The 20,764-nt window shown below is 39.5% G+C and overlaps 2 protein-coding genes across 2 annotated transcripts; one reads left to right on the top strand and one right to left on the bottom strand.

The window, feature by feature from the left end:
• Positions 1-1,058: 1,058 nt before the first annotated feature.
• On the top strand, positions 1,059-11,684 carry cstf3 (cleavage stimulation factor, 3' pre-RNA, subunit 3). Its single transcript, XM_086285931.1, has 20 exons — positions 1,059-1,296; positions 1,876-1,980; positions 2,152-2,247; positions 7,012-7,044; positions 7,627-7,724; positions 7,804-7,870; positions 7,959-7,993; positions 8,075-8,201; positions 8,300-8,377; positions 8,489-8,651; positions 8,915-9,024; positions 9,157-9,273; positions 9,366-9,584; positions 9,681-9,783; positions 9,910-9,979; positions 10,079-10,274; positions 10,388-10,538; positions 10,659-10,753; positions 10,884-10,944; positions 11,125-11,684. The coding sequence occupies exons 1-20, from the start codon at positions 1,270-1,272 to the stop codon at positions 11,322-11,324; spliced, it is 2,151 nt and encodes a 716-aa protein (XP_086142057.1). The 5' UTR covers positions 1,059-1,269; the 3' UTR covers positions 11,325-11,684.
• Positions 11,685-11,789: 105 nt separating this feature from the next.
• depdc7a (DEP domain containing 7, paralog a) lies at positions 11,790-19,748 on the bottom strand. Its single transcript, XM_086285902.1, has 9 exons — positions 19,595-19,748; positions 16,938-17,400; positions 15,214-15,320; positions 14,901-15,093; positions 14,192-14,412; positions 13,923-14,065; positions 13,720-13,845; positions 13,521-13,599; positions 11,790-13,407 (listed from the first exon to the last, which is right to left on the bottom strand). Exons 2-9 carry the CDS (start codon positions 17,390-17,392, stop codon positions 13,184-13,186), a joined length of 1,548 nt encoding a protein of 515 aa, XP_086142028.1. The 5' UTR covers positions 17,393-17,400; positions 19,595-19,748; the 3' UTR covers positions 11,790-13,183.
• Positions 19,749-20,764: the final 1,016 nt, after the last annotated feature.

The following is a 20,764-nucleotide window of genomic DNA, read 5'->3' as shown; positions in this document are numbered from 1 at the left end:
GACTAGCCTTCAAAGGAAATACAAGCTGAAATCTACTACTCAGACAGGCAGGAGGCACCCAGCTGGCAAAAAAGCTGCCCATAAGCCCCTTGTGTCTGAGTCGACCAGCTATAATGTAATCCACCAAAAGGCAATTGTCTTTGTCAGTCCTCATCTGTCCTCACCCGAGTCACACACAACAAATCACAGAGCCTGCCCGGTCAGCTGGAAAACAGGTGTGAACACCTCTTGTCTAACTTGGTTTATCTTGGGTGAGGACAGCTGGGATGATAATGGGGGTAATCAGAAGAACCCACATGTGCAGAAGGCCCCGTATATCAATTCCTTTAGCACTGAAGACCGAACACGGCGTTGCTGTTGCTGAAATAGTTTGTATGGACGAAAGAAGAAGAAAAAAAAGGTAGCAGTCTACTCGTGATCTGGCTCTGTGGTCTTTTGCTTTGGTCTGCTTGGATTTTGCCAGACGGTTATATGAAAGTGCGCGCTCTCGATGGTTATCGTTTGTCTCCCCCTATTGGCCAGTGAGGTGGCCAGCAGTCTGCAGCACAAAACAAGCTTTGTTTTACTGATTGCCATATCTTCTGCAATTTCAGTAAACAGCGGATTTGCTTTAATTTATGTATGTATTTTTATCTACACAAAAAGGATTAATAAGCCTAGGGGTCGAGGTACAAGTTAGTATTTGTAAACTGACTGACTACTAGACTACTAGAGGCCGCCTATAGGTCAAAATTGTAACACGGTTTGCAGTCGCATAGGAATCACCTGAGTGCACATTAGCAGATGCACATCACAGTAAAACATAATTTACAAGGCACATTTAGAATTTCATGGTATTTTATTTATTTATTTTAAAAAATAATAAACTTGAAAAAATGCAAATAGACTATAGTTTTAATCGTGTAAATCATTTTTCTTACACAATGTAGTGTACAGAACATACAATTTAACTTTAGATAAACTGCACTCAGAGGAGCGGGGCAAAGGGCACACTGTCAAACTCGCTTTCGTAGAGATCGGCGCTTTATTTTGAAGGACTCGTGCCGGAACTGTTATTGTTGTTGCCATTGGCGGAGCGGAACACCAGTGTCACGCCATTTTAAGACATCGGCGAGCCGTTGAGCGGCTAGTCGCTTGATGGCAATGTGATCGTGTTTTTTGAAGCTATGCCGATTACGAAGTGTTTTTAAAAAAACGTGCCATCGCGTTATTCTTTGAGTGTTCACACAATTGATAAAGACATTTCTAACCTAGGTTACTCTTCCAGCCATGTCGACGGAGGCAACGGCCGAACAGGTAGCTACACGCAGCGGGTCAAGCTAACCCGTGCTGAAAAGAATGCATGATTTACACCGTGTTATTTTGGATAATGTTAGCAAGTTGACAAAGCGGTAGTATTTGCTTATGTTTCGACTTATTCTACGTCGATTTTAGCTAGTACTAGTAGCAGATATGTATGTTTGGGTTACGACTGAAAGCTGCAAGTTTAGCCCGTCGTTCGCCATATTGAGTATAAGCGTTTGTAGTAAAGTCGCGACTTAACGCTTGTTGTTAAACCAATTGAGTTAATTTAAACACTTTTATAATCTATTAGTACACATCAATCGAATGTAGTCTTAGTCGCGCCACGTAAAAGGAGTTAACATGCCAGCTAATTGGACATTGTTCTGTATTTGTAATGTGAATTACCACCCAAATATTCGTAAATTTCTCTACCTGCAGTGTTGTAGCCAGTTATTCTATTATTGACTACCATAGAATACTAAACCTACTTATGTATGTTCTAAGCCTCAAGATGGGCCCTTAGATTAGTTTTTCCCAGCACTATTCAGAGGCATAACTATGTTGTCCCTGTGCCTTTGTGCTGTCTTGCAGGCAGCAGCAGAATATATCCCTGAGAAGGTGAAGAAGGCAGAGAAGAAGTTGGAAGAAAACCCATATGACCTTGACGCATGGAGCATTCTGATTCGAGAAGCACAGGTTTAGTGACACAGAGTTGTATTCCTGGGGTTAAGGAAACTGGGGAATAAGGGTGGTTGGGCTTGGGTTATAAACTGTTAGAATACAAAGCAGCCATAAAATCTTTTCCTCCCATGACTGGTTTTTGATATGTTAAATAGTGTGAGGTGTCAATGCATTTTCCTTCTTTAGAACCAACCCATAGACAAAGCAAGGAAGACATATGAGCGACTTGTCTCACAGTTCCCAAGTTCTGGCAGATTCTGGAAGCTATACATTGAAGCTGAGGTTAAGACTTTTGTTTTTAAATTTTATTTAGTGTGCATGGCTGGGATTTTAGTTTTTTCCTCAAATGATCAACAATGTGATTTTCACACGACCAAACTGTCTTACTTTAATGACCAATAAAGTCGCAACTCTTATTTTGGATCGCTGAGCCTGCCTACTTCAGCTGGAACTATTGGTCCTAAATTTTGTAGTTTTCATTACAAGATTGCCATCAACAGTCACGATTAACAAGTGATTTAAACCTGAAGGACATGGATTGAACATGTGTGAAGAATGATGTGGAACGCTTTATATTTCCCAGGCTCTTGCTTGACTTCTTAAGAGTTGTGCCTTTTTAAAAATTCAAAGGGGGAATTAGTTCTAACAGTATCTTTTCCACAAAATTCTTCTTATGTTCCCAGGATTTTAAAGTACACATTTTCTGCGCCATATTTTTAATGGGGTAAAGTGCATTTGTTGCATGTTTGGTCTGCAACAGTATTAAAACTATTTTAATAGTATTGGAGTGCATTAGCCTTTTATTCACTTGTTGTGTCAATTTATTGCCTCCTGTGTCATTTCTTTTGGGTAACTGTATAAAAACATTTTAACTGTGTGGCCCTTTCTTTCTCCCCACTCCTCCTGAAGACAAGTGACCCTATTGCCTCAATGCCATCAACAGGCTTCGCTGCTACTGATAGAATGACTTTTTATTCTCCCCCCCCCCCTCCCCAAACAAATAATTTTTGCTAACCAAATAAAATAACCTTGATGCCCTTCACCTTTGCAGAAGATGACTGCAACTGATTTTAAACCAGTGCTTTCCAAAAGTTACACAGGAACTTGCACCAAATCATCAGACTTTAGTTTCCAGTTAAAAGGCCACTCCTGCCTTCTGGAGACTTGCTACTTTTGTGCTGTGCACCAAATGTGGGTTTGAGGTTCTAGTGGCTGTAGTTGGCTGGTTGAGGGGGTTTCTTCCCTGTGTGAAGTTACATCACCCCCATGTGTCCACCCCTGGTCTTCACACACTGAAATACAGGGAGAGATGTGCTTTTCCAAACAGACTAGTCTCTTTTAAAACGACCAGTAGCAATTTCCTTAATTTGCATCAGTAAAGCATCACTGTTAAAGTCCACACTTTTTAGGCCCTCTAAAAATATCAACAGCAAGCTATTAAAGAGTTGTCTACTATTACTGTTATTATTGGGTTATTGCTTGGTAATCTGCTGCAGACAAGCTAGAGGGTTAAAATAAAACAGTTGCATCTACACATCACTGGTGCCTCTTTTTTTTTTTTTTTTTTTTTTTGGTCTGGAAGCTTGACTCGTAAACAATATTTTTATTTAAAGTCGCTCTATTTAAAAAAAACAAACTTGAACATATGTGGTTTCTAACTTTAGATGTTTGCTTAGGATCCATTTTTTTTAAAGCAGGAAAGTAATTATAAATTTTAAACGAATAGTAGATACACCATCTACTGTCAGCTTTAAACAAAGCTGTGGACCTGCAGAAGACATGACAGTAGACTGATTTTTTTTTTTTTTTTTCCCCCATTTTACATAATATTAACATTTACAATAAAATGCAAAGCAAATAAAATGTAAACAGTACTGACATTAAAAAATATGGCATTTCAAGTTAAGTAAGCTTTTAGTGTGTGTAGTTTTAGAGGTCAGCTAGTAGCAACAGAAGATGGCAGGGAAGAGCTCTAAGCAAGTGTCAGATTTGTTATATGGATAAGCATGCTCGACTAATAAAGCTGATTTTTGAATCTGATCTTATACAATACTTTTAAAGTTTGTTTTGTTTTTTAAACCCACGTTGTTTAGTCCTCTTTCCCCACCAAACAGTTAATTCCAAAACCCCAAACCCAGTTTTTATTCCGGCATACTTGCATTAAGCCTTCTGTTAGCTGAAATAACAGTCAATAACTAAAACAGTGGTTTTTTTTCCCCCAGCAACAGAAGGCCTTTTTATACTATCGTAGTTTGATGAATGTGTTAGTAATATATGTATATTTTTAAATTATTTTTTTTATTTTATGATAATGTAGAAAGAAAGTCTGTGTGGTAAGTATGTGGGGGATGATCTCAACTTAAAAAAAATTAAAGAGTTAAGTAGTCAAAAATCGTCATAGTGTTCTTCACTTAAAGTCGATGCAAAATTCTTTTGTGTGTGTTAGGCACATTTTCTAAAGACTTCATTTGCTCTGTGCAGATCATAGCATGTCTTCTTCATAACTCACCACTTTTGAAGACCTAGTTTTAGAGACCACGGCTCAGTTGGGTTTATGTTGAGACAGCACATTGATCAAAATACAAAGTTATGTCTGATTAATATAGGCACTTTATAGTGAGACTAACCAGCTGTTTTTAACTGTTAGACTGAGGTTTATCTATATTTTGTACCCTTACTAAAATATTTTACACGCAGTTTGTAAGAAGAGCTTAATGGGGCTAACTTACTTTGGGCTTCCTTCAGGGTGCATTAACTTGTTTGAGTTATACAGTATGAGCAGCCTGTGCTATGATGGATAATGTTTTGAGAGGAAACAACAGGGTAAAGTGTGCCTACGTTTGTTAAGTTCGTGTCTTGTTTTCTCTCAGAGTGGATCCTCCTGTATAACCTTTATGACTATGGGAACTAAATGCAGTTGAGCTACTGTGTATTCACATATGAACTGCAGATTTGCGCTACCATAACAGCAGTGTTGAAAGATAGCGGCCAGTACTGTATTCATTTGTTGGATGGTGGACCTCAAAAATTGGAAACTTAGAAAATCCGCACTCTTATACATTAGGACTATTTTGATTGCATTTCTCAGAAACTAGGGCACCTCAAGGAAAGTTCAGTGTAGTTATCTTCAACAAATAGTGGAGAAGTTGCGTTTAATTTTTTTTAATAGAAATTATGTGGCTTTACTAATCTTCTGCCTTGAAGTGCTTTCTCTACTTTAAGCTGTTTGTCTAATTATATTCATGTTTTTCTTGTGATCGTTCCATTTTTTTCAGTTGAAGTAAGCTGATAGTAAGCTTTAAATCATTAACAAAAAGGTGTGTTGCAGCAAGTCATCTCAAGTAGAATTTTGTGCTTGAAGCGATTATGCAACTTAGTGCAAAAAGGGATGTGGCATGTTAAATATCAGGAGGAGCTTTTCTACAACCACCTAGGCAGATGCATCCAAACAAAACATCACTGCAGTGTAATTTGTGCACATTATGTAACTTCTCTGTTCCAGTGTTACACAAAAACAGGATTTGCATCAGCTCTAGTAAAAGCTTTTGTTGACAAAGCTACCTGTGATTCTCTCACACTTAACCCTTTCAGCAAGTAACCCAACCAAATACACTACATTTCAGAAAGCTTAGACATTCTAGTATTAAATCTTATGCCATTTCTATTCCTATGTCAAAGCTTGCTTAAATAACTAAAGTTTTACTTTACTATATACATAGATCGATCGATAGATATTAAGGTGGCCATTAAAGAGTTTATGATCTCATTTTTTTTATCAACAAAGTACAGTGTTTGGTGGTAAAGGATTTTTAACTTGAATATTTCATCAAAATCTGATGTGGTGATATAAGTGTCCCCTAGATTTTTATTGTTTCTTGAGCAACATTTACATTCGAAGAAAAGTTTTGTCGCATGCAAAAGTTGCTGCACACCTTTGCAACTTTTCCTATTTTTTTAAAGAGTATTTAACAGTATTTATTTTTCGGAGTAACTGTAACAGGTTTTGAAGAGTTGTTCAAAGATTTACATGTCACTGTATTCTTCCTCTTATTATTAAAGGTTTACTGGTGCTTTATGTCTGGGTTTGTTGTTCTTTTTTTAAAGAGTAGGAAGTGTAGGTTATTTCTTAAGCGCCTTAAGACATTTCCTAATGACTGAAAAAAATTGAGTTCCACCGTTAATTAATTGTAGTTGACCTTGAAATCTTTTATGTTAATGTTATTCTTGTAGGTCTAAAATGGCTTTTGTACATACCAGTGCAGTTACATTGGGCCTTACAGCCATAGGAACGTTGCAGTCTTAGTATTTTTGTTTAATAGGTCGCACAAAAACAACTAGTTTAGAATTTGGTCCACATTTCTGTGTAAATATTAACATTAATCTGTAAACTGTCTAAACTGCAGTGTCAGGACATTGTTAATAATTTCATGACATCTCTGTGACGTTTTACATATTTAAGCCTCCTTAAGTGTGTTATAGGAGTGACCTTTGCTTTGTCAGTGTAGCCATGCAAAGTTATTGTTTTTGTTACCATAAGCCTAATTCAGCGCACCCACCCCCACCCCCCCTAATCATTTTTCAAATTTTTATTATTGCACTATGGATAAAAATGGATGTGCTTACACATTTCTACAGTGCTTATGCCACAGAAATAACAGCCTTACCTCTACGTACCGGAGGATGGTTTCAGCTCATTTGTAGTAGGCCGTAAGAAATTCATCGCTGCAAATTTTTACTAATGGATCGAGCACACCTGAGGCTTTGAGCTATGTGGAAAAGGGCCCTTTTTTTTTTCTCTGAATACTGGATTTCTCAGCCTGAAGTCCAATTTCAGTATTTTTCCTGGGTAATGTGGCGCAACTACAATGAAAATAAACCCCTTTCTAAAAGTAGTTTGTCATTCTTGTGTGAATTTCACTTTGTTGATCTTTGAGGTCGTGTATGTGCGTGCGTTTGTGAATGGTTGTTACATTTGCATGAATGCATGTTTCCGATAAGCCATAAAAGTACTGGAAAATTAACATTGGTTTACACTCTTATTTTCAGATCAAGGCTAAAAACTATGACAAGGTAGAAAAGGTAAGTGTCCGCCTCACTCGTGAAATCTGAAAGTGAAATTTTAAAATCTGGGAAGGGTGGTATGACTTCCTAAATACACTAGTTAAGTATTGTTTCTGATTTCAAAGGGAATATGCATACAGACAATTATAGTACCCATTAAAAAGCACCTGGAAATGGTGATTAAATAGAAAATATTAATTTTATAAATCAATAATAAGTCTTTGAAATGTTAGAAGTGGGTTAGTTGCTCTTTTGAACTCAATTGATGACACTTTGGGGGATTTTTCTCACTAGGTTTCCACACTAGCAGTGTGTCTTTAGATGTCTTTAAGCTTTTCAACATTTATCCCCCTTATAAATATTCAATAAAAACAATAAATTGATATACATGAAATACATTTTAGGTCAAAGATTTGAACATGAACAAATCTGGTATTCTGGGTTTAACTTCATGCCGTTAAATGTAGCAGTCCTGCTACATTGTAAACAGATGATCTGCATCCAGAGTCAGATAGTTAGGAGAAAGTGTTGTGACTGTATGTGACATATAAAAGTGTGTTTCCATCTGCTTTGTTGTCTAACATCTTCTGGCCCCTGTAGTTGTTTCAGAGATGCCTAATGAAAGTGTTGCACATCGACCTGTGGAAATGCTACCTCTCATATGTTCGAGAGACCAAAGGAAAGCTTCCCAGCTACAAGTAAGATGACAAGCTGCATTGTTTTATTGAGCATTTATTTATTGCCATACAATTTTCCACCTCTTCTTCTTGCCATCAGAGAGAAGATGGCCCAGGCTTATGACTTTGCCTTGGATAAAATTGGCATGGAAATTATGTCATATCAGGTATGCAAATCTGAACAATGTATTTGTACTAATGGTATGAGTGTTTTTTAAACTGCTATTGCATAACCGCTACCTGTTACTCTTTCAGATCTGGGTGGATTACATCAATTTCCTCAAGGGAGTGTAAGTGATTTTTGTTTCATGACCTTATTGCTACTCAGCTCTCTTAGCATCTCTTTAATGTTGAAATTTTTGTTTTATTAGTGAGGCTGTGGGTTCATATGCAGAGAACCAGCGAATCACCGCAGTACGGCGGGTGTACCAGAGAGGCTGCGTGAACCCGATGATCAACATTGAACAGCTCTGGAGAGATTATAGCAAATATGAAGAGGCGGGTGGTCCACCTTTTTCTGCTCTTAAATGGAGCTTTTGGTTTTTCATCATGAGTACCGAGTGACTGGTAGACTGACTTGTCTGTCTCACAAACAGGGTATCAATGTACATTTGGCCAAAAAGATGATTGAGGATCGAAGTAGAGACTACATGAATGCCAGGAGAGTAGCTAAGGTGAGATATTGCACAGTGTCCCAAGTATGTACAGGCCTACGTGCAGTCCTTTGTCCTGTGTACTCTCATTATAAAGCTAATACAGATTTCTGTATTGTTTCCATATTTCAGGAGTATGAGACAGTGATGAAAGGGCTGGACAGGAATGCACCATCAGTACCACCTCAGAACTCCCCTCAGGAAGCACAGCAGGTGGAAATGTGGAAGAAGTACATTCAGTGGGAAAAAAGCAACCCACTGCGCACAGAAGACCAGACCCTCATTACAAAGAGAGGTAACTGCTTGTGGCCAAGCTGTTGTTGGTAAATCTTATTCTGTGTTTGTGTCGGGAGGACTGTAATTCCAGTTGTTATGCTGATATGTAATTTTTTAGTACGTTTTCAACTGTAGTCAGTGGGTAATGCATGACATGTGGGATTGAAGCCACTAGAGGGCGTGGATTGACGCCTTTCTCCACGTGCATTCTTGAGATGTGCTTAACCTCAGGTGGTGAAGAGCCAATATTTTAGTCACTAACTCTTATTTTTTGTGGTGCAGTGATGTTTGCCTATGAACAGTGCCTGCTCGTCCTGGGCCACCATCCTGACATATGGTATGAGGCAGCACAGTACCTGGAGCAGTCCAGCAAACTTTTGGCAGAGAAAGGGGTAAGAGATTAACCTTATCATTGTGAAATTTAATGTGTATTTTTGTTTAAAGGCTCTTAAGTATTTTTCAAATAAAGCCAAACTTCAGCTCAAACAGTCCCATAAGTCTGTATTTCTCCCCCTACCCCTCAGGACATGAATAACTCAAAGCTGTTCAGCGATGAGGCAGCTAACATCTATGAACGTGCCATCGGGACTCTTCTGAAAAAGAACATGCTTCTATACTTTGCTTTTGCTGACTATGAGGAGGTGAGGGTCCATTACGAACTCTGCACACGCTGTAACCCAGACTGAAAGAGGCACGCTGGCTTATCGGCACATTTCCTTTTCTGCTGTCTTAGAGTCGCATGAAGTACGAAAAGGTCCACAGCATCTATAACAAGTTGTTGGCGATTGAAGACATCGACCCCACACTGGTCTACATCCAGTACATGAAGTTTGCCAGGAGAGCCGAGGGCATCAAATCAGGTCGCACCATCTTTAAAAAAGCCAGAGAAGATCCACGCACACGTCATCATGTGTACGTCACCGCAGCGCTCATGGAATACTACTGCAGCAAGGTAAGAACACGTGATCAGATGTGTAGTGTATGAACTGTGTGTTTTTCACGCATACACGTCTAAGGGCTTTTGTTGTTTTTGTTTTTTTGTTAAAAGGATAAATCAGTGGCCTTTAAAATTTTTGAGCTGGGTTTGAAGAAGTATGGCGACATTCCAGAGTACATACTTGCATACATCGATTACCTCTCACACCTCAATGGTACGTAACAAGTTCTGTGGGTTACTTTTGATATCAAAGAAATAGTGATGTCTTAGTTTCTTCCTTTGTAATGCAAAAATGTCTCCTGTTGTTGTTGTAAATAATCAGGGGTTTTTTGGCTTTCAGAGGATAACAACACCAGGGTTTTGTTTGAACGTGTCCTCACCTCAGGAAGCTTATCACCAGAAAAATCGGGGTAATGTCAAATATTGAATAAATTGCATACATGTACGTTTATGTCATAACTGTCGATATCAATGTTTATTAACTGTGATGTGTGTTTTGTTTTTTTCAGTGAGATCTGGGCCCGGTTCCTTGCCTTCGAGAGCAACATAGGAGACCTAGCCAGTATTCTGAAAGTCGAGCGCAGGCGTTTCATGGCCTTTAAGGATGAATATGAGGGAAAAGAAACGGCCTTACTCGTAGATAGATACAAGTTTATGGACCTCTATCCCTGCTCCACCAGTGAACTCAAGGCCCTTGGATACAAGGTGTGTGTTTTCCCATTTGGCGTCGCAGTATCCTGTTCCTGCAAAATAAGCAGATTCCAGCTTTTCTGCTGACATGAACTGATACTTAATTTGTATCCGTGTCTTTTTTGTAGGATGTGTCACGTGCCAAACTGGCAGCACTTCTACCAGAGACTGTGGTGGCACCCTCTGTACCTGCTTTAAAGGACGAAGTTGACCGTAAACCTGAGTATCCCAAACCAGACACAAATCAGATGATCCCCTTCCAGCCACGTCACCTTGCCCGTACGTAGTCCTCAAATCCAGTAAACCTACGAGCACGATGCATCTTTCCACTGCTCTCTCTGCTGCATAAAGCATGAAAGGATTCATCTTTGACGTAGCTTCTCGTGTTTCTCCCTGCAGCTCCAGGTTTACACCCTGTCCCTGGTGGAGTTTTCCCAGTCCCCCCAGCTGCTGTCATCCTAATGAAGCTGCTCCCTCCGCCTACGTGCTTCACTGTTAGTAGCAGCAGCTTAACACTTATCAAGCTCATATTTACTGGCAATGAATAAAAGATGTTAGGAACAGTTTTTTCCCCTCTCCTTGCTGCTTGGATTCAAAAGAGTGTGTGATTGTTTGTTGCTGCAGGGTCCCTTTGTTCAAGTGGATGAGCTCATGGAAACTTTCAGGAGATGCACACTTCCTGAGAGTAAGTCTTTATTTAGGATGAATCCATACAACTTCTATTTTTAGTCACATTAGAAGAAAAGCTGTGGTGATGGATGCTGTAGTGACAGAGCAGCTGTTTTACACTGCCTAATTGTGTGTTAACAGGTTGTTGTACTTTTCATTTGACCTGCTTCTCTTTTTTTACCCCTGCTCTTTGTAGCTGTTGATGCTGCTGTAGAGCTGATCACTGGTAGACAGCCTGATGTAGGAGGGGAGGGCAACGGATCCATGGAGAACCACACTATTGCCAAGTCACTCAAGAGGCCTAACGCAGACTCAGACGAGGAGGATGATAAAGGAGCGATCGCTCCTCCCATACACGACATCTACCGCGCACGCCAACAGAAGAGGATTCGATAAACTAAAGAATGTAATCTTTAACCACTGGTCCTATAGGATAAATGTACATGTCCACCTGACAGATTATACATCAGCTGATCTTGGTACAGAAGAGCAGTGTACACACACAAACCTACAGAAAGTCTGCGCACCTGAGTGTTTTCGTGGCTTTTGTTTTGTCAGCAGTTCTTATTTTTAAAGACTGACCATTATACTGTACAAAATTTTTAATTCAGCCTTTGACTTTGGCACACCTCCCAGTTTTGGCAATGTTTGATGAGGAATTGCAAAGTGGAAGCAAGCTCCTTTTTTCCCTTTTCCTTTTTTTTTAGATAACTGGAGGAAAGACAATTTCTTTCAATAAAAGTGAGAAAGAAGTAACCCGACTGTGCTCTTTTTTGGGGGGGGTTGACTTTGAAACTGAAGTAACGCTTCATTGTGACAACTACCAGCAGGGGGCACAATATAAAACTTTACAATTTTTGTGGGAGAATCTATGTTTTGTCTATAAATTTAATAACTAAAGACTTAAACAATTAGTTGGTTAGCAGCATTTTGCTGTCACTATCAAGCAGATCTTCATTTTATGACAAATTCAAAAACACTGCACATAAGCAACCATTTTTAATACCAACCAGCTGCTTGTTTTCACATGGTGCTCAGAAGGTAATTTTCTCTACCTAGCACAGCTTTGTATGCTCTTTAGCAACATACAATCTGCCCAATCCATACGACACAAATTCTTACAGAAGCAAAAACAATGCATATGATGCAAATAACGCATATAAAGTAAAGTAGTTGTCGGTCTTCTCTTACAGCTTTTAGTAGTTTCAATTTATTGCAGATATTTTAGTTTTGTGATTTAGTGTTCTAGCTTCAAATTATCTCAGGACTCCGTAACCATTCACTTTCTTATTTAACAAACAGGATGAAAACTGTTTCACATTTCCTCTTAAACTCAGCTGAAAGCAACATTAGATTTCAGTCAGTCAAGTAATAAAAAAAATGAATGCAACGGTCTGTTGAACAAAAATAATTTGTTAAAGTAAACTAACAACTGGAACACTGATGGGTTTTTCAGCATTCTGGTGGCAAATTATTTTTTTCATTTAAACACATTTTGTGTGGAATCTACAAATTTTAGATCCTTCTTAAGTTTATATAGTGTTCCATAGAAATATGGAAGCAATTTCCTTGTCTCGTGCAGAGGGTTTTATTGAACCTTACTTAAAAGGCATTGAAGCTGCCACTAAAATGGAGCTAAGGTTTTCAGTTACAAAAGAAAAAAAAAAAAAGCACAAACATCTGTTTTGTTGATGTGATGCGACAAACAAAAACCCAGAGGGTTGATTCTCATGAATGCGTCTTATTGTTTACTACAGTTCAACATCAGACTTTCAAATTTCCAGTTTCAAATTTCCGTTTGAGGGTTACTTACACAAAGCTATACTGTACATCGCATTGAGAACATTTTGACTGGTAACACTGTTTCTATTGCACAAACACACGGAACATTTACATCTTTAAAAAATAAAAATCTGGCAAGCAGATTTGCCCTTTTCTGCCTACAAAACATCAAGCCATCAAGATGGTTTGCAGTGAGAAAAGGGGGGGGGGGGGGGGGGAGAATCACTAAAGAACACTTGGTTCTTTTTGTCTTTCTCGGAAAGTAACAGTTTCATTTAAAACTTCATGTTAGCGTCCTGCACCAAAAGAAAATGTCAAGTTCCTTAAATAATTAAGATTATTAAAATTCACATTTGCGTTCAGTAGTCTAAATAAAATCCACTCGCTGACATGGACGTTTTCACATCATCTGGATTGCATTGGCTTTTTTCTTCTTTACCTTATAGTATATGGTCTTTTTAAATTAATAAATATTATTGTAACAACATGTTGATACTGGACAATTTATTTCCAAAGTACTGAACGAATATCTCCGGATGGCCTTTATAAAACTGTCCAAGCAGCCGTCTCTTTTCTTTATCAGAGAGCGTAGGGCTCTCGTGGACTGTCCGCAATAAAGACACGAGCTCCTCTTTAGTGGTTTTTCGTGCGTTTTGTGAATACACCTCAGTGCTTACTCTTGTTGAGTACGCTGATCCTGGAGTAAAGAGAGACAGAAAACCAAAAATTAATTCCTCTTTATGCCCCCAGTTAACAGTTAAATATCTGAATGTACGCAATGATGCCTGTGAGGGGTAAAAATCTGCAAACCTGTCAACATATCTGGATCCTTCCCTTTCACAATATTCGTTATTCTGTCACTAACCATCTTGTGCAGTGAGACAGGAATCTGGTGGGAGAGACAGCAAAATATTATAACTTCTCCTACAAACAAATATGCTGTTACTTGTTTGTAGCGGCTGTAAAGGACATAAGATAACATCCCTCCTACAACACTGGGAACACTCACTTTGAACAGATCACAGTGGTTATCCATCATGAACAGAACCATCAAGTCCACCTTTCCTTTGGCGAGTCTTCTGCTGTAGACGATGGCACGTGAGAAAGACCTTTTCACTGCCATTCGGTTCTCAATCTAGGAGAATTATGTAGGGTTAGTAAAAAGCCAGCAAAAATGTACAGACTTCCACAAGATACACCCTTAGCGCTGACCTCTTTGTGCAGTTTGACCTCCTCCGGTTTGGCTGCAACAGACATGAATCTCAGGAGCCGACGCAGCTCCTCCCTGCTGCGAGAGTCCTGCAGCTTCAGGCTCAGCTGGAGCGCTTCCACAGCTTGCTCTCGCTTCCCGTTCACTGTCGATAAAGCACAAAATTTGCATTAAAAAGGCAGGGATGCAGTTAAATAAACCTAAAATCTGATTCACATCTATCACTGTAAACTTGTATCTGTACAAAAGATCTGACAGAGCCTTCTCATACCGAGTAGTTCGGAAATGCCGCAGTGGATATCGAAAATTTGGTTGCTAAGCAGAGGTGGCTGTTGTGTGTGTCCGTAGTGCTTAGTCAGGACTTGATACAGTAGTCTTTTACACCGGATCAGGTCGTCTCCACAGGCGGCCAGACCTCGGCTGATCTCCACCACCAGGTCATCAGGCAGAAACTCCAGACAGTCCACTGCTCCTGACATCCACTCATCAGCCCTGAAGAGAGGAAAGTATTATGATTTAATATTTATATGTGAATTTGAAATTTGGCCTTTATTATTAGAATTAATAAACAAAGTTCAAGGCAGTCTGAAGTCAAACTGAGGTTTTGCAGTTTTGTGGTGTGCATATAACTACTACATGTAAATGCAGGGACACTACACAGTTCCAATGAATAACCATTATTACGATGACTCTTATCTCTACACCTCCACATAATTTTACTACCAAATAAAAAAAAGCAGTGGTCAATTGGTGAGCGCTTTTCTTTAAGTTAAAGAGCAGGACAAGTGCAAATAGACATGCTGTGCCATTCTATACACATTCTACGTCGGCAGAGCAGCAGAAAATGAGTATCAGCAGACCAGCTAATCTGGTGAGGCGTGGCGTGAAGGTCTTAAAGTCTAACAAAGGTCACCAGAAACACTCATGTGAATTGATCAACGTTTATAAAACGAAGAAGAAGAAAAAATGAGTGGACTTACTGAGCCTCACTGAAGGCCTTCAGAACCTCTCTGTCTAGGTAGCTTGATGTATACAACAGGTCCGGGTCGCTGTCCATGCCATGTAGGGCACGCCTCGATGTCTCCTTGCCCTCTAACAAACTCTCCAACAGGGGGAGCTCTATTAACTGCAACAGTCTGAACACTGCCTGCTGGTGCCACACTTCATCTACAACTGTGAAAACACCATACAAGTCACAAATACACAGACACGTCGAGAATGCTGAGTCATGTTCAGCATGAAAACACGACGCCTGTTTTATGTCACGCTCATCAAAGACAGAAAGCAACTTACGCTCTTGCGAGAGGCCGAGGTTGATCATCTGAGGGGTAATCGTCGAGCTGAGGTTGAGGTTTCCCAGCACGTCCTCAAGTGATTTGTCTGTTGTTTGCGCTTCTTTCCTGCAGAGTTGCGTAATAGCAGCAATCAGTCAAAACAGAGGAGGCAAAATAAACAGACATATTACAGGAAGAGAAGTGGCATCAGTAAACAAATGTTTTATGGAGTATGTCTGATTCAATCACAGTTTGCTGCTGTTTTGATTGTGCATATTTCATTTTTAAAAATGCTTATTTTGCAAATAAGTGTTTTGCAAATGAGCTATTTCTGACTGAAATTAAATAGGACAAACAGGATTTCCATTAAACAAAAGCCACTGTTTTCCCTGTTTGTTTAAATTATACCTATTAAGACTGACTTAACCCATGCTGCAAATAACAAAAGCCTTGTCCAAACACTAAAACAGCATATGGTTCCTTTGAATCTTTCATCTCTCATTACAGCCATCAGACCTGCTGTCTGCCCATGTCTGTCCCTCCCACAACAAGATCAGATTTTAAAGAGATCAAAAGAGTGTAAACACAAAGTGCTGAGGCCATGTGTTAGCCCGTATGCTTAATGCATTCTGCCAACCTTTGCTATCCTAACAGCCTCTGTAAAACTCTGAACTCTCCAGCATCAAGGTAAAGGAAATTTTAAAGTTTAGATGCTCACCACGATATTTGTTTATATGCTTTCAAGCCGAGGCAGATGAGATGAAGCCAAGAAGAAGAAGTTTGATCGAAATCCTTACAGTTTACGAATGTGTGCAAGTGTTTTATGTGAGCAAGTCTTTATATCGTTAATTTAATCTGATGTTTGTTTTGATACATTAGTGGTGCATTCATCTTGGCCAGATGTCCCATGTAAAAGAGATTCTTGATGTCAGTGATTTAACTGGATAAATAAAGCTTAAAAAAATTAAACAATAAAATGTACAATTTTGTGTTTCAAAAGTGTGTCACAATTGGGAGGTCACCCAAGAAGTTAGTGTTATAAAAGAGGTCTCACATATTAACATAACACCTTGATTGATGATGGTCGTAACTTGATCTATACTAGCCTGCAAATCATTCCACCCATTTTCTGTTTTTGTGCTCAGCTTTATTTTCAGTATTCAGACAATCACGATGGATGGATGTGGCACAGGAGGTAAAGCAGGTTGGCTACTGACTGAGAGCTTGATGGTTTAGGGTCTGACATGTCAAAGTATCCTTGGACAGTTGCTCCCAATACATCGATCAAAGTGTGAGTGCGTGACTGTTATGTCAAAACTGCTTAGGGATAGAACAAGGTGCTTATATGAATATAGGTGAATAAGGCTTGCAGTAGGAAAGCGCTTTGAGTGCTCAAATAAGAGCAGAAAAGCACCATGTTAGTACCATTCCAGTCCAAACCCTCAATTTGAAAACAAATCAAATACTTGGGAGATAAATCAGTATGATTTATATCTACCTAATCATTATTTATAAAATACTAGATTTGGGAAAAAGCATTAACTGAAAATTATCAACTGAAACTGAAAATTTGTGAAATCAATGCATGACTGAATGTTCTGACTCTAAATCCTTTTGTTCATGCCAAACCAGTTTTTAGAAATCTTACTATCTGAAGCTAAACTGGATTTAACAATTACCTTAAAGGAATGAGAGCTAAGCAAATCACAGATTACATCTAAAATAGTTACTTTATGTCTGTACCTTTCCCGTAGAGGACTATAGCCCTTTGTGTTTCTTTCAATGCTCGGTGAGTCATAGCCACTCTCAATGGTATTAGTGGAAAGGGAATTGGTGCCAGTCAGCGTAGAAGACGAGTTGTTTTCTGGACTCAGGAACCTGTATAAACTGAAACTGCTGTCCTCAAATGTAGTTTTCTTCTTTTCCTTCCCAAATACTTTAATTCCCACCGGCTCAAATACCCTTGAGTCCATGAGCGCCTGACAAAGTTTGACAGCTTTATAGCGGGGTACTGCTTCATCTCCAAAAAGACGGTTGAGGGTGATGTGTGCCAGCACCACATCCACTGCCTCTGAACCCAAGAAACAGTCATGGTAAGACTTCAGGTTGTGACGCCGACGCTTGACCTCCACGCGAGTATGCAGATTCGAAATGATGCTGGTCCAGATGTAGGTGGCTCGGAAAGGCTTCCCAGCCATGCCTCGTTCTGATGGAAGGAGTCAAGAGAAAGTGTTAGAAAGCTGTGACTAATGATTAATGATGATATTGTGAGTTTTCCTTTCACTCCAGATAGCCTAACCCATGTTCTACTAACTACTACCACATCTTCAACAATTGATCGTGCAGTTTGTCAACAAATCTTCTTTCCTGTTCTGTGTTTGATTGTTGGGTCTTTCGTATTTTTGTCTTTGGAAAGAAAAACAAAAAAAACTGTGTCATCCACCACAGGCCAGACTGGTGAAAGAAAGCAGAGCTAGCCTTGTTGAGATGTTGGTGTGGCTTTCATCTCACAACAGGAAACATTTAAAGCCTGCTGAGCAAATGTTAGGAGTGAATTGGAGAGAGGCTCGCTGAGGCCAGGTGCCATAAATCAGGAACTGACAGCAACAGCCAGACTCCATGTTATGATAGCACAACATGACAAAAATGATTACTGACCTATCTGTAAAACTGGAATGTGAAAAGCACTTGGGAACAATACAGCGGCAAGCAGATGTTCTCCCACTCTTTTTAAAGATACAACAGCTCATTGAGAACACAGAGAAGTGTGTGCCCGCTAATCTCGGTGATCTGTTGCCTAATGACATACAGCTACGTCAAACCACTTCTTCCTCTGGGAGAGAAGAAATTGTCCTCAGTGCAGATTTACATATCGGGAAAGAACAACTGGGGCTGCAGCTGTTCAAGGAAGAACACCTTGCAAAGGTTTGTATGCATAATAGGAACATAACAGGGCGATGAGGCACTGATTTGAAATGTTTATTTCATTACTTTAAGACACTGAGAAAAGATTTAAATCCATACTATGCACACGACAGTCAAAAATTCATGTAAACTCCCAATGAAAGACTTTTTTTTTTTTTTTTAAAGATTTACCATGCTTTTTGTTAAGCGTAATTAGCAAAAGGAAAGAGCTGCATTATCACAATGAAATCCTTGATTTAGGAGTTGCAGCAAGACCATCTGGAGAATCCCTTCAGGGGTCCCTGGATTAGCGGGATTACCACAGTAAATTCGGATTTGATCAATTTCTATTAATGCTCGTTAAAAAGAAAAGAAAAAAGTGGGGAGGTCAGATATGGGTCAAAGCAATCCTGGGAACAGGCTGTGCTCTGTCACCTCTTGTTGCTTGCGCCAGGTTGAGATTTGAGCCCTGTTTGCATAGTTGACCCCAGTCACCTTCCCTATGACTATTGTCCTCTCTATATAATAATAATAATAATAATAATAATAATAATAATAATAATAATAATAATAATATAAAAAGGGAGAATGCAAGGAGTGTCAGGTCTGCATTTCAGCTCAGGATAATAGTGCACTTCTGTTTGTACACATCAGTGGGGTAAATAATCGCACAGGGAGCATTCAGCACTGTGATCATTCCCTCGTGAGAATGCTGGCTCATACAGGTGTTCCTACTGCAGTAAAGGGAAAAGATTTAGATTTTTTAGATTTAGATTTTTTTTTTTTTTAAACAAGAAAGAGGACCAATGCTTAAAAAGAGGCCTAAGATGAGAAGCAGTGCAGCACCATCAGACCTAAAACAGCAGGTTCTTAATAGCCTGTGGCAGATTCCTTCATTCGTCCAACATGTTGTGACTAGTAAGATTAACTGATCAAGCTTCAGGGCACAACATGAACACGCTATGGCTGAACCCCGTTTGGCTTTTTGGCCCCTATGGATTGGAATCCACATCGTAGACGCTGGCCCACGTCCACACAAAATACCCTTTTCTACCTTTCTACCCGCTGTTTTTAACATAAACACTGCCCCACCTGCTGCTACACTCAGCAAATGTCAAACTGTCCCAAAAAAGTTGCGACCTATCAGTTATTAACTCATTCTCTGAAGAGTTAACAGAGCATAAAAATAGGCTGGAATTCATGAAGGTCATCCTCCTTTTAAAAGTATACTTTCTGTAAAGATTAACCGTGGTTTGTCATTTTTCACAACGACTTCACTGAATCAAGCTTTCTGATTTCTTTCCTGCTCCAGACGCACGGAGTGCGTAAAATCCATGAAATCGACATTAAATTGGGATTAAAAGACACATGTCGATAACGCAGATTACAAACCTAAGTAAGGAAACTCCTCAGATTGCAACAATATATTTACCACACGCACAAAAAAAGTAACATCTGGCTTGGTGAAGTCCGTGAAGTGGTTAAATCGATCTTACCTGGTGTTCGATGAACGAAAACTTCCTCCAGTGACTGTAAAGAAAGCCATTCAGACCATGTCCCGGTCTTCAATACACACCGTGACGCTCGCAACTAAACTACAGTCAACGCCGAAACTGTCTCCTCCCACCCCGATACATTATTCATGACCCAATCACCGCCTTCCCAGCGTGATAACGAGGCTCTCACTGTTTCCCTGAAGTTTAACAAAGGCTCATTAAGTACCTTATTTTGAATCTTACATTGTTTTTACGCTTATCTCCACCAACTGAAACTAAATAAATGGAAGGCAAGCGATTACTACCACTGTTACAATCAAACAAGGTTTCACTATCGGCGTTAGCTTTAATTATTTTATCATTTGGTCATTATAATAGGATGCAGTGTGATCTGCAAAGGTGCTTATAAAAAAACCTCCCTGACTGGTGCAATCTGGAGTTACAGTAAATGCCTTTCATTTTCAAGTAATGCTCCAGCATCTAGGAAGCTTTCACATAACCTTTTACTTACTAGGTCACACCCTAAAAGCATACAGAGGAAGTAAATCTGGCCTGATTAAAAACCTGCAGATATAACTGTTCCCAGGAAGATGGGAAGATATTAAACATTTTTTCAGGATAAAGTTCTAATTTAAGAATAAGGACATTTTTTTTTTTTTTTGGGGGGGGGGGGGGGGGGGGGGTGGAGGGAGGGAGAGGGAGACAGAGAGAGACAGAGAGAGAGAGACAGAGACAGACCTTTCCCATGTACTGCTAAAACAGTAGACACCACAAGTTGGACTGTAGGGACCCTCAAGTGTCAAAAGCAAACCTGCCTATTCCACCTCGTTTGGGGTCATGTGAACACCGTACTGTTGAATATACCGAGCTTAAATATCTCAAAAACAAATACTTACACACCCAAGAGCAAACACATATGAGCTGTAGCAGGAGGAGGTTTTTGTGAACTCAGAATCTACACTCTAAACTGATGCCTTTGTTCTTTTCTAGACAAAATGTCGATTACTTGCAGGAAAGGAGACTGAAAGGCAGAGAGCTATTATTATCAACACAAGAGACAAGTATGGTGCAACAAGTGAGGTATGCAACCGAGGCAAACCGGTTCGATCAGTGTCCTCTGGGCTCTACGTATCTTTTATTTTGAAAAACGCTGCTATTCATCAGCAGGTA

Source organism: Aulonocara sp. 'chitande type north' Nkhata Bay, linkage group LG1 (assembly GCF_057382095.1).
Source record: "Aulonocara sp. 'chitande type north' Nkhata Bay isolate Kocher_YH1m ecotype deep benthic linkage group LG1, A_spYH_male_GT1.1, whole genome shotgun sequence".
Classification (NCBI taxonomy): Eukaryota; Metazoa; Chordata; class Actinopteri; order Cichliformes; family Cichlidae; genus Aulonocara; species Aulonocara sp. 'chitande type north' Nkhata Bay.
This window is presented reverse-complemented; position numbering and strand designations above follow the sequence as displayed.